Source organism: Vulpes lagopus, chromosome 6, assembly GCF_018345385.1.
Source record: "Vulpes lagopus strain Blue_001 chromosome 6, ASM1834538v1, whole genome shotgun sequence".
In the NCBI taxonomy this organism is placed as follows: domain Eukaryota; kingdom Metazoa; phylum Chordata; class Mammalia; order Carnivora; family Canidae; genus Vulpes; species Vulpes lagopus.
In genome coordinates, this window is record NC_054829.1 from 79,905,738 (window position 1) to 79,919,453 (window position 13,716).

At 35.0% G+C, this 13,716-nt stretch overlaps 1 protein-coding gene across 1 annotated transcript in view; it reads right to left on the bottom strand.

The window, feature by feature from the left end:
* Positions 1-13,716, bottom strand: part of ANTXR2 (ANTXR cell adhesion molecule 2) — a 159,222-nt gene that overhangs the window by 100,127 nt on the left and 45,379 nt on the right. The window contains exons 8-10 of the mRNA XM_041757981.1: positions 13,593-13,653; positions 11,615-11,713; positions 9,509-9,578 (exon numbers count right to left, since the gene is read on the bottom strand). Coding sequence (XP_041613915.1) covers positions 9,509-9,578; positions 11,615-11,713; positions 13,593-13,653 — 230 coding nt within the window. The remainder of the gene's footprint in view (positions 1-9,508; positions 9,579-11,614; positions 11,714-13,592; positions 13,654-13,716) is intronic.

Sequence of the window (13,716 nt, forward strand, 5' to 3'; positions counted from 1 at the left end):
AAATTCACTCTTTCCTGACAAGATCTTGTAGGCAACCAAAACAACTGTGCACTATCCCTAAATCTCAGCCCAGTATGATGTAGCTAGTGTCACATAAAACAGAGTTGAATCTCCACAGATATGGAAAGTCATCTGATGATTCTTTGGACATGTGTCCTCAACTGAAACAATATTATCTTCACCTTCTTGAGAGAGAGCATGGGCATCAACAACAGCACTGACCATGACGGCATTTATCAAGTCCCTACTATGAGCCAGGCACACTGCGTTCATCTTTTCATTTAACCTTCAAGAGACCCACTGTGCTGGACAGCAGCATTTTTTTCTACTTTCCAAGTGAAGAAACCCAAGCTTATGAAGGTAACTTGCCCAAACATTGAACTTCTCTGACTCTGTAGTCAAAGTGCTTTTATTTCTACCCCATAATTCCTTAATCCTTGATAAATACATTAGAGTCTTACATTTAAATTTCTCTCATTGGCAAGAACTGAGTGACGTTCCTCCAGATTTTTGTTATATTCATATATTGCTCATGGTTAACTAGGAGGGCATTCATTAAATGCTAAACTAACATGAAAAATACACTATTAAAGTTACTTCTGCTTTTAAACCTTTCATTCCTTTAGAAAAACATTTTTGAAATTATTGGTATGATACGGGCACTGCCATGAATGATACCATTTGCCCAAAGTTATGCTGCTCCTTTGCTGGCACACAGATTGATAAAGCCACCCCACCCTCTAACCCAAACCTAATACCCTGATCTTTCATTACCCTAAAACTCCAACACATGTATGTAATGTTTTCCATCATATTTCATGTCAGTTTTGTTAGTATCTACAGATTTCTCATTCCTACATAACTCCTACTTCTGGTTAGTGTATTACTAACAGTAAAACCCACACTCTCAGTTATAGAGACTTTACTATGGATAAAAATGTATGAAAGTCCATGCTAGTTTTACTTAATTCCATACAGAAGTGAGAAGTGAGGGTAGAGTTCATTTTTATTTATCCTCAGAATCAATTAAAATTATAAAAGGGGAAAGATCTAGGCCAGGAGTTGAGGAATTAGGAATTCTGGGTTCGAAGCCTAGTCACTGCACTTTCAATCTTCCATTCCTCAATCTGTAGAATGGGAATAATTTTACCTATGTCAGAGTTATTTGGGGGAGGAGAGCTTGATAAAATAATAAGCATAAAGTAGCCAACTTAGTGGCTAGAACACGGCAGGTATTCTCACATTATTGTAACACCTATTTTTCTAACAGATTATTTAGAATAACAAGACACTTTTTATATAAAATCTCTTAGACCCAAGCTGAAAAAATAATACAGATAACACAGAAGAATATACAGCAGCAATAAAATCATTACCTAATGCTTCTTGGCTTAACAGACTTCTACTCACTGTAATATAAAAATTATAGAGAGGGGGCATCTGGGTGGCTCAGTCAGTTAAGAGTCTGCTTTCAGCTCAGGTCATGGTCTCAGGGTCCTGGGATCCAGCCCCAAATAGGGCTCCCTGCTCAGCAGCAAGTCTACCTCTCCTTCTCCCTCTGCCTCTCCCCTCCTGCTTAGGTGTGGCTGGTTTGGCTTTGCCACAGGCACATCAACCAAGGTTTCCTTTCCTGCAGGAAGTCACTCAAGTCACTTTTTTTTTTTTTTTTGGTAAAGTCCTCAAAGTAGGTTTTATTGATACATTTCTTCAAATGATTGTGGAATTTTTAAAAATCCCTCCCAAATTTGACAATTTAGGGACAGTGGCAGGAACCAAGAGTATTTGAAGAAAGCAAATACAAATACATTGGCACTTTGCCAGCTCACTGAGCTAACACCAAGAAGCCAATTTATTCTATTTTCTTAAAGAAGCTTATATGTGGGTATGTTTGAATTGGCCCTCTGAGAATTGTTCAAATAAAGGAAACATTATGGAAAAAAGACTGGTTTTCAAATGTGCAATCTCTGAAAATAAAACTTCAAAAATGTATGTTTGAAAAGATCTGCAAAGCTTGGTACAGTGTTTATATATAAAGAGAACCAATAATCCCCATTGACTTTAAAACTCAATCTAAAAAATACTTTAAATGGCATGGCATTAGTGACATTCTTTTCAAAGCATTCCATTTAAAATAAAACTGATAAAACTGTTCTCACCCTCATGAAAAGATCTAATCCCTTTCTAAAACAAAAATATGATTTGCAAGAGAAACAACACTGTACAATTGACTGGTAAATTAAGATTTCTGAGACTGTAAGAAATGGGGCCAAAACAAGTCACACTCAAAAATGAGGAACTGGGATTAGAAAGGGATCCAAGAGGAAGGAGTGCTATTTGACCGGCTGGAAGGTAAGAAAGGCACAAAGCAGTCAAGGAACTAAAAACCATTCAACATGGCAGTAACACAGAGTGTGAAACTGAGAATATGTGGCCTGAGGCTGGAAAGGAGAGTAGAGAAGGATCATGAAAAACCCAGGATGCCATCTTTTAAACATTTGGAATTAGTCTTAACAGTTCTTAAACTACGCGTTTTACAAATATTCTTTTTACAGGATAGAGCATGGATTGGAAGAGTAAATTCAACAGTAGAAAGACCAAATATGAATATCTTGGTGTATTTCAAATAAGAACCAAAGTCAGACTGAACTGAAATAGTGGCAATAAGGGTGGTGTGAAAATGAAAACTGGGAGATATTAAGGAGTCAGAATAAAAATGATCAGATATTTATTGGATATGTAAGAGGAGGAGGAAAGAAATCATTAAAGATGATCAAAATTCCTGTCTTATTGTGAGGTGGGCTGCATAGAAAACACAGGAGAAGGAGTATAAGTTATACTTGGGAATTTCAGGTTGAATGTACCCATTAAAAATCCCAGCAGACACATGGATGGTGGACTGTTGTTGTTGTTGTTGTTTTTGGATGGTGGACTTTTAGATCATGGGTTGAGAGCTAAGGAAAAGATCCTGTCTGGAGATTTGGAGCTCATCATCACGAAAAGAAAGCCTTAGAGAAGATGCATAATGATAACTGAGTTAACGGACTCTAAGAAGAGGAGCCTGCAGTGACATCTGAGAAGCTGCAGCCAAAGAGGTGAAAGTATAAAGTCCTGAAAGACAAAGGGAGAACTTCTGAGACAGGACTGGCCCACGGTGCATAATGCAGGGGTGATCAGGGTAAAAAAGGCTGAGAACTGACAACTTCCAACATCCTTTTCTGTAAATTGGTTCTACGTTGCTTAGAATGGCTTACAAATATCTTAATCCACTCTTTGTTCCAACCTTAGAATATTTTTCTAGAGTAGAAGGGTAGGCATGCCTGGCTAGCTCAGTTCATATTGCACTGACTCCTGATCTCAGAGTCATAAGTTCGAGCCCCAATTTGGGCCTAGAGTTCACTTAAGAAAAAAAAAAAAAAGTAGAGGGATAGAAAAAACTTAAACAAATTACCATAACAAAAAAATTGTTTGAAGTGCATTTTAATGTCAGTTGGTACTCAACAGTGATAAAACTAAATTCGTTCCACATGAAAAATTATTAAATAGTATTGTGATATATAAGTAAGTAAATAAAATTCAGTAAGTCCTAATGGTCACAGTGAGTTTATTTAATGTTTAAAGATGTAGGGGAGTTCCCAAACAAACTAGTTCAGGGCCATATGTCAGAGCTACTTTGAACTAAGAAATTTCATACACCATGAAATATGGTTGACATTTAGATCCACAGTAATGTATTTGCAAGGTATTCATTTACTACTGACTTTATGTGTATCCAATAAAAGATTGCCATTTTATGATCCATTAAAAAGTTGAGAAAATTAAATAAAATTGTGAAAGACATTTGCTAGAAGTAATAAATAATTTACCTCCAATTTGCACATACTGAAAATTCAGCTGGCAACTACGTCTAAGTTATTAGAATTTCAGTGACTTACGGTATTTTGAAATTGAGTGCTACTATCAAATACTCTGCCGAGCTTTTAAAAGTTACTTTTGTCCATAATAAAGATTATGAGTTGAAAAAATAGGTCTTTATATTTACAAATAGTTTACAGATTTCACTTCTAGTGATGAGCATATATGTAAATTAATGTTTTGTCTAAGGATACTTTCTTTAAAGTTAAAGGATTCTTGAATTAAAATAACTTCTTTTTTAGATATTTCAATATATGTGTAAACTAATATATGTGAAACATGACTGCTAGATTTCAAAAGGGAAAAAAAGCCATCTTCAGAGATGTGCTACACATCAAATTTTTTCAGTATTACACCAAAAATAACTCCCTGTAACTGTTTTTGCCTATTATAATAAAATAATAAAATATACTTTGAAATGATCACTCGATTTTTAGTGCTTTTCATCAAAAATGTCAAATGCCTTAGTAATATCAAAAAAATTGATAATATAACACTTAGAAGCAGTATATAAGAGAATTTAAATACATATTTAAGGATATCCTCTGTCTCATCGTATATCTATTCCTCTTTGAACACTTCTGGTTACCAAAACACTCTCTAAATAATTCTAGTTGTCAGAAAGATCTTCTTTACATTGAGCTGAAATGTGCTTCCCTTTACCTTCCACTCTTTCCTTCTCCTTTCCTTCTCCTTTCCTGGGAGCAATAAAGAATAAATCAAATCTGTCTTTCAGATGACAGAGCTGATGTTTGCAGACAGCTGATGTGTCACCCTTGAATCATATATTTTTCAGTATTTCAAATTATGCTCTATTTAATATTTCCATTCTAGGCAACATCTTGTGAGCCATCCTTCGATGTGCCCAAATTGACTGTTGTTCCTCTTAAAAGACAATTTTCAGAACCAAATCTAATACTTGGGATAGAGATGCAATACACATTAGGTGAACTGATCACATTTATAGGTATAATTAGAAAGCAATACATCATGTGAAAGAAGAGACAAATGTTCTACCATTGGGGTGAGGGGTTGAGAAATAAAGAAACTCAACCTTGCAAAGGTTTAGATTAGATTAGATCTCTCACAAGATTTTTATGTTTACATTCAAAGTAAAGATATAACTAATGTCCTAGTATCCATGGTAAAAAATAAATAAATCAAGTCTCATTCCTCATAAGGAACAGAAGAGAGAATAAGGGATTATTATATCACCTGCTACTAAAACAATGTTATTAGAGATTGTATATACATACATACATAGGTATATTTTTGAAAAGAAGTGTTCATTTGTGCTAACAGCAGAATTTGTCAAACCAAGAAAGAGAAGCAGAATGAATAGATTTCATTCCAGGCAAAATAGTTGTATTGAAAAAAATAACAACGTTGAAAAAGAAAATAAAAAGATTCTGTTACCAAGTCAGGCTCTAACCCCAAGTCTGCCACACCATTCATTTGAATGACCCTTCAATATCACATGCTTAAAATTTTCCACATATACTAATGTCCCACCACTTCTTACTCAAAACACTCTGTCAAGTTCTTCCCACATTGCCTTTTAGGAGAACTAATACTATCAGTTTCATCTGATTTAGATATTTATTTCATATTTGCCAGAAGACTCTGGCCAATGTTTTTGAAAGCACATTTAACTATACCATATGCCTCCTTAAATCATCTCTATCAAACAAGCTGTAGGATAAGGCTCTGGTTCATTCTGTTCTGTTTTTCTTCCTTCACAATGTGTTTATGTATATTTACCCAATTTGCTCTGCTCTTCTTGCCAAATTACAGGTTTGAGATCTCAACTATTGCAGAGCAGCTGTGCTATTGTTGATGTCTCACTAAACAGGGGTCAGAGGATGAGCCTGTACTGCAAGCACTGGTGACACCTGCACATCACACCATGAGGTAAATGCCCTGCCAAGTAAGGAGGTGAAGAACTTCAGAGTCCTTCCTATTCAAACTTAAGACATGTCGGTACAAATGAGCCACTGGTGGAAATAAACTCCCAAACTATCTATAGATTTTTCTTGATAAGATAATATGTTTAATCATATGACATTTTAAAATTAAATTGCATCCAATGAAAGAAATACAAAAGAATGACCTCATTACTACCACCTTTGCATTCCTCCTGTTTAAGTACTAAGAATCCATCTACCTTAGTGGTGCCTGGATAGCTCAGTTGGTGAAACTTCTTCCTTTGGCTCAGGTCATTATCCCAGGGTCCTGGGATGGAACCCTGACTCTGCCTCTGCCTCCACCTGTGCCCCCAGTTCAGCAGGGAGTCTACTTATCCCTCCCTCCTCTGCCCCTTCCTCTCCCTCTCCCCTGCTCATGCTCTCTCCCTCTCCCACTCTCTCTCCTGATCTCTCTCTCTCAAATAAATACATAAAATCCTTAAAAAAAAAATCCATCTCAACCTGGAAATCTACATTAAATAAAGAAATTTGATAAACAGAGATCTCTCTTAAAGAAAGTACTTCAAAGACCCATTTCAACAATGCTAACCAATGATATACCTGGATAAGATCTACCCAGATAGCTTTAATCTTCGTTCACTCCACAAGATCAATTTCCAAATGCAAATCTATTGTCCTAGCTGCCCATCTCCAAGTAAAGCAATTTCACATTAACCTTCTTACAAATTAAAATTCAGGAACCTTGGACACCTGGGTGGCTCAGCGTTTGAGCGCCTGCCTTCAGCCCAGGGCATAATCCTGGAGTCCTGGGATCGAGTCCCGCATCAGGCTCCCTGCATGGAGAGCCTGGTTCTCCCTCTGCCTGTGCCTCTGCCTCTCTCTTTCTCTCTTTCTCTCTCTCTCTCTCTCTCTCTCTGTGTGTGTGTGTGTGTGTGTCTCATGAATAAATAAATAAAATCTTAAAAAAAAAATTCAGGAACCTTTAGGTTTTTAAAAGAATAATCCTCAAACACAATGGAATTCAGGAAGTAACATAAAGAAGAGAAAGGAACTGATAGAGCAGGCTAATGAGATGAGGCATATGTCCACGGATCCAGCTCTGAGACTATGCATCTGGCTTTGAGGCTGTCTATCTAGGGTTACTTCACTGGGGTGTTGTTAATTATTTAAGTGAGAGAACAGGGGGAACCATCACCACATCTGTCACCCTCACACAGGAAAAACCTTCATTCATTGTTGGGCCAGATGTGTTTGTTTGAAACCTAGACTAACTAGCTACTTAATGGGCTTGAATTCTTAGCCAAAAGCTAATTAGGCAAACATATTAAGCATCAGTCACCTTACAAGGCTAAACTGTTTCCGTTGTGTTGATTTTAATCCAAGCTCATAAGGGAGCTCATCACCTACAAAAGTATCTGAATAAAAGTCAAGGCAAAGGAAAGGTCCAAATTACTCACAACATACTTAGAAGAACAATAATGATGTCCCCAATCATTGTAATGCCCAATACATTAACAAATAAAACCTTCTCATGCTTTGCCTCAGTGGTATCATGTCCTTGATACCAAAAAGAAAGAAAGAAAATTAAAGAGAAGAAAGAGAAAGAAAGAAAGAAAGAAAGAAAGAAAGAAAGAAAGAAAGAAAGAAAGAAAGAAAGAGAAAGAAAGAGAGAAAGAAAGAAAGAGAGAGAGAGAGAAAGAAAGAAAGAAAGAAAGAAAGAAAGAAAGAAAGAAAGAAAGAAAAAAGAAAGGAAAGAAGAGAAAGAAAGAAAGAAAGAAAGAAAAAAGAAAGGAAGGAAGGGCAAAAATTATTATTTTAGACAGATCTCCTTCCCTCAAAATCCTCAGCTTGCTTGTAGGTGAAATATTAACATCAAAAGCCAAACCAATGACAACTTCTCATGTCTCATATTTATTATGTTCTATATGATTTTTTAAAATCATGCCTCCTGCCTATTTAGCCAATCTACAAATCACTGAAGAATATCAGTAGTTTCTAGAGTAGCCTCTTCAAAATGAGAGTGTCGAAAGGCAAAACAAATTCAGTGTCTGGGACAGAACAGGCATACTGCATTTTATAACTACTTTGGAGAAGAAAGTAAACTGTCTTCCTTAACCAATCACTGTTATTAAAAAGCCAAGATAGTTTCCTTTTCTCTTAAATGACATGCACCCCAGTAAGATTCTGGTCATTTATCTCCTACCTGATATAAGCCCCTGACCCCCCAGCAATCACAGGTACTCTTTTTGCTTCTTATATAACTAGTAATTCAAAATATTTGAGAAAAATGCAGACATCTTCTCATCTAACAAACATTTATGACTCTGTTGTGTGTCAAGTATTGTGTTAGGTGTTACAGACAGAGCAAGAAACAAAACAAAATTTATCCTAGAAGGAAAAGAGATATAAGAACAAACAAATAAATGCTTGGGAGAAAAAAATTAACCATGAAAAGGGAAGAGGGAGTGCCAAACTTCAGAGGGAGAAGACTGTACCAATTAAATAGGGTGATCAGGAAGGGTTTCCCAAGGTGACATTTGAACAAGGCCTGAAGAAAGTGAGAGTGAATGAGGAGCAAAGCATTTCAAGCATAGGGAACAAGTGTAAAAGTGCCAAAGTTGTAAAGAACAGCAGAGAGATCAGTGTGACCATAACAGAAAGGGCAAAAGGAAGATGTAGTGAGGGGGGCTAGATCCTACAGAACCTCGTAGAACACTGCAATATTTAGATTTTCACTCTGAGGGGAATAGGGAACCCATTATCAAGGATTTTAAGTGGAGGGGGTGACATAAATGAATTATCTTAACAAAACCATTCCTGCCAAGGACAGAAACAGAAAAACTAGGAGAAGCTAATAAACTCTGTATATTTTCTTGGATATGTGTGATCAATATAAATTAATCCTATAACTTACTTATTATCCTAAACATATTGTAATCACTACTGTTGGACTAGGGAACATCTGAACTGTCTGCAATCATTTCCCTCATAATAGGGTAAAAAGAAAATCACAAATGGAAATACTAAATGACTAGTGAAATTATCAGTGTTTAGGTGATTTAAACAAAAGCTCTTCATCCAAACTAAACATCCCTGATTTTAACCAGCTACCCTTATGGTTTATTGCCAGACTAACAAACATGAAAAAATAGACCTTAACAAGACCTGGATACAAATTAAAGCACAAATATTTCCTAGTCCAAGGTATGCCTTACTGAGCCATGTTCCTTTTCTTCTTTTATCTTGATATTTAACTACCATAGTAATTAGTCAAAATCTCACTTTGGAACTCGTGTGAGTGTGTGTGTGTGTGTGTGTGTGTGTAAATGTGTATGTGTAAATGTAATACTCTCAAGTTCGAAATAATGACTGTAGCTCTGAATATTTAAAGGCTCTAGCAATAGTTCTCATACCCCTCCAGATAAATATTTATAGGGCCTTTTAATCAATATTTAAGAAACCAGATAAAGCAGACTTTAGCATTTTCAACCTACTAAAAGCATATTATAAATAAAGTACTAACCAGAGTGGTTTGCCTTGAGCTTTCTATTTTCATGTTCATTTTGTACATCAAAAAAAAAAGAGGTAGTATATAATTAATGTATATTTGTCATCATTTCCTAATAATTTATACAGCTAACATGTTTTCAAAAAGTTAATGAAGTGCTTACTCTCCAACTTTATTCAGGGCAGGTGCAGGACAAAGCATAGAATTCAGCTCCACACTTACTGGATTCACACCTAGAAAATAAAACGCAACTGAATTAATATAGAACTTTACGTATCTCACAGTTTTATCAACAGTATGAAAAACATAATGGTAATCAGGGTTCAACAGTGGAACATTAGATATATTACCATGAAGAACTAAATAGACTTTCAACTAAAAAGAGAAGGAAAAGAAAATGAAAAAATAGAGATCATATGTCTCATTGATATGCAATATTGGTAAGTTAGAGTTATGATATTTTATTAGAATAAATTCCTGGATATTTGTAGATACTATAAAATTATCATCTTTTCCACCTCCATTTTTTTTTTTTGTTTTTTTTTTTTTTTTCCACCTCCATTTTTCAAACATCTTAGTGTTTGAAGGATAAATGATATATATTTTAAAAGCAGAACTTAAAATAATGCGGAGGGCAGCCTGGGTGGCTCAGCAGTTTAGCACCTGCCTTCAGCCCAGGGCATAATCCTGGAGTCCCGGGATCGAGTCCCGCATCGGGCTCCCTGCATGGAGAGCCTGGTTCTCCCTCTGCCTGTGTCTCTGTCTCTCTCTCTCTCTCTCTCTCTCTGTGTCTCTCATGAATAAACAAAATTAAAAAAAATAAAAAATAATGGAGAATAGATGAATATCCAAAGGAGAATGAATTTATTTCAAGAGTTTAATAAGATTGTGGTATCTTAAATAAATAAATAAATAAATAAATAAAACTAGATGCTTAAATTATCCTATTTTAATAATAAATTAGAAAAAATTTGGACTTTAAATATTCAGAAAAGTTCCATAACCAAATGGATAATCCTAGAATGTAAGGGATGAAAATACAATCTGACTCCACTTATTTGTTTGGGGATTTACTTTAATAAACTTAATCTTATGTAGTGAAGGAAAAAATATGTTCACACTATAATCAAATATGTACTCAGAGGGAGCCTCATAAAGCTAACTCTTAGATTCAGATGACTAGTGAATAAAAATAAAATTATTTTGTCCTCTTCAATTGTGGAATCTACTATGAAGAGTTTGTTACAAATATTATTGTCTTGCCTTACCAAAATGATGATCCTAACAGGAAAGAGAAGAATTAATTATGACATTTACCATGCTGAGATCCTCACCACATTAATTCAACAAACACACACTGAACAGTTGCTGTGTACATAGGCAAAGCTGCGCTATTGGAGTATTTAGTACCATCAGGAAAACAGCAAAATTGTACATGAATCTTTCAAAAAATAATTCTACCAGAGTTCACAGAGTTATAGCATCTGCATTACAGATTAAAATTTTAGAAGCCACTACAATCATTGATGAAGAAAAATGTCTTAAAAGAGATCCAAAATGCTCAGAATATTAAGATCTATTTAAGGAGTTTTTCTCAGAATGAAGATTAAAACATTATATTCACCTGCTTTTTTGAAAGACACATTAGGAAAAATAAAACATAATTACATAAATATGGTAACTATCAATAAACAGTGCTGAGCAGGCATTGAAGATCAAAATATGTGAAATATCTAAATATATAAAATATATAAAATATCTGTAAGACAAAAAGCTTATGTCCAGGAGCTGATTGGCAAGTTATTGGGAAATTAGATAAAGAAAATGAGTGAGAATAAAATAAAGCAACAAGTAGTAGAATAGTCCAAGAGAGTTAGATTTTTAGGCAAGAGTAATAATAAATAAATCTAGAGAAAGAAGCAATTAAATCAAGCCGTTGATGTGTCCACACAGAGTATAGTCAGGAAAACTGGGTTCAACTTTCAGGTTGGCCCTTTCCTGGCTATATTGCCATGGACAAATTATTTTACTCTTACAGATAATTGGAACCATTATTTGTAAAATGAGGCTTCTTAGGATAGGGTTCAGCATTTCTTAAGTTATAAACAAAGGTTGTAATCATTACATAACAAAAATATTATTACTATTTGTACTACCACTGGACTTCATTTCTTTCTCCTTTGATTAAAAATATAGCATGGTCGATTTCAATTGAAAAAAAAGGAAGAAACACTTGAACACTTGGGGAGGAAACACTTGGGGAACCTACTCTTTGTGTAGGTTTCATTTACAGTGTAGGTACAGAGAACACTCCCATTTCGACTGCCCAAGTTGAATCCTCTTCCAGTCAAAACAATTTGAAATTCATCTAGAAGTAAAAAGAGAAATAACATTTTAATCTCTGCTGTAAAAAGAGAGAGAGAGAGAGAGAGAACTTGAAAGTGTCAAGGTGCACAGAATGAATTTCTTCATAGCATTCAGCCTACTAGTAACAATGAAGACATTGCTTTATTTCCAACTCTCTATCTTGGGCCCTCTAGGGAAATTCAGGGAAGATATCATCTATTGCCATATAAAAAGGCATTATTTTATTTTTTAAACAAAATGTTTTCTGGTAGTAACCAAGATACTTGAATTGAAGCCTAACAGTCATTCCCACATACCACAGAAACTTACCCTCCCCTTATTTCTGTCCCCAGAAAAAGAAAGGAAGAAAAAGAAAGAAAGAGAGAGAAAGAAACTTCCCCAAATTCTATCCTTGGCAAAATATCAGCAGGAAAGAAGCTTCTTTGTTCTTCTCTACTCTCAGGTATTAAGGTATGGGAATGTAAAGAAAATTACTTACTCATTTCTTTCTTAGAACTGTCATGTGTTGTATTTTCTTTATTCTCTGAAACTCCCTATAGAGTTCTTTAACAGTTTCTTGACATTGCTAATCCCAGTTTCATTTTCTGTTGCATACATATTTATAACTCACCAGAAGTCATGCATTTGGGACTATTCATAGTCTATGGCCTGTCACTAAAGGAAGTTTATTCAACTTACCGCTCAGGACTCTATATAAAAGGAGCAGTCACTACATGTTAGAGAGTAAAATAAAATGCTAGGAAAACAAGCTAACTGATCAAATATCTTTATTGGCATTTAAATGTTTGCTATTTAGCTATAAGATGATATATTAACTATTTTAACAGTGATTAACTCTCAATCTTCTCAAACAATTGCTTATCTATCAGAATCTAACATATTTATAGTCATTTATTGTGGAAGAAACTATCATTTTGCCTCTCCTCATGAAGCAGGTTATAAAAGGAATTTTATTTAAAGTGCAGGTAAAACTTAAAATGTGACTCAGTGAAAAGAACATGGCTTTAGAGTCCACAGACAAGAGTCAAATGGGACAATTAGTAAAACAAGGACTGAACCTCTCTGCCCCAATTCTGTCATCTATGAATCAGGGATTATAAAACTGTCAAATAGTGTTGTTATGAAGATGAGGTAAAATTATGAAAGCAGAGGGATGCTCTGGGATGTCCAAATGCGCTATTCCTCTTAAATATCTCAAAGCCCATTAAACAGGAATTCTAAAAGATACAGAACTTCAGACCATACCCAGAGGTTGGGAGGCTCTGTGGGAAATTACACAGCCCATTTCCTCTTCCACTAGACCCAATATTTTTCCTTTTCTAGATTAAAATGAACTCCAGGTCAGACTTGAACAAGAAATAGAATCGCACTCTCTTTGGGTAAGGATGGCTTCAAAGTGCTAAAACCTGAGTCTGTTCTTGGCACCTGCTAATGAAGCCACCTACTTCTTTCCTGCCATCCACCCATACATCACTTCTTCATGTGCCCCAGGCCAGAGGGACTGTACTTTGGCCGGGTCATCAAAGCACAGAGCTCAAAGTCTACAGATACATGACTGTTTATATAATTAGATAAAAGAAAAAATTTCATATTTTATTTTACTTGTCATAGGAAAGGTCTCAAACATGAACTAAATATACAGAAAATTCTAAAAGCCTGTCACACAATATGTTCATTATTTAAAATAACACTCCAATCTTAAAAAATTTGAATTTAAAATAGAAATATTTCAAGGAATTATTTAAAAATTCTTACAGAAAAGGATGCCAAAAAAGTTAATTTTGTTATTCTCTTTCCAACATGAGTTTCAAATCATATAATTTAACTAGGGGGAAAAAATACAATTTCTTACACAGTATTTTTAAATTCTAACCACTTACCCCCCACACAGACACTTGAAGGCCGCAATTCCAGGATTTCAGTGCATGACTGAGCTAGTATCTAAAAAGGAAAAAAAAGAAGACCAAGATAGAGAATGAAATTCTAATATGTAAAGTGAGTTAT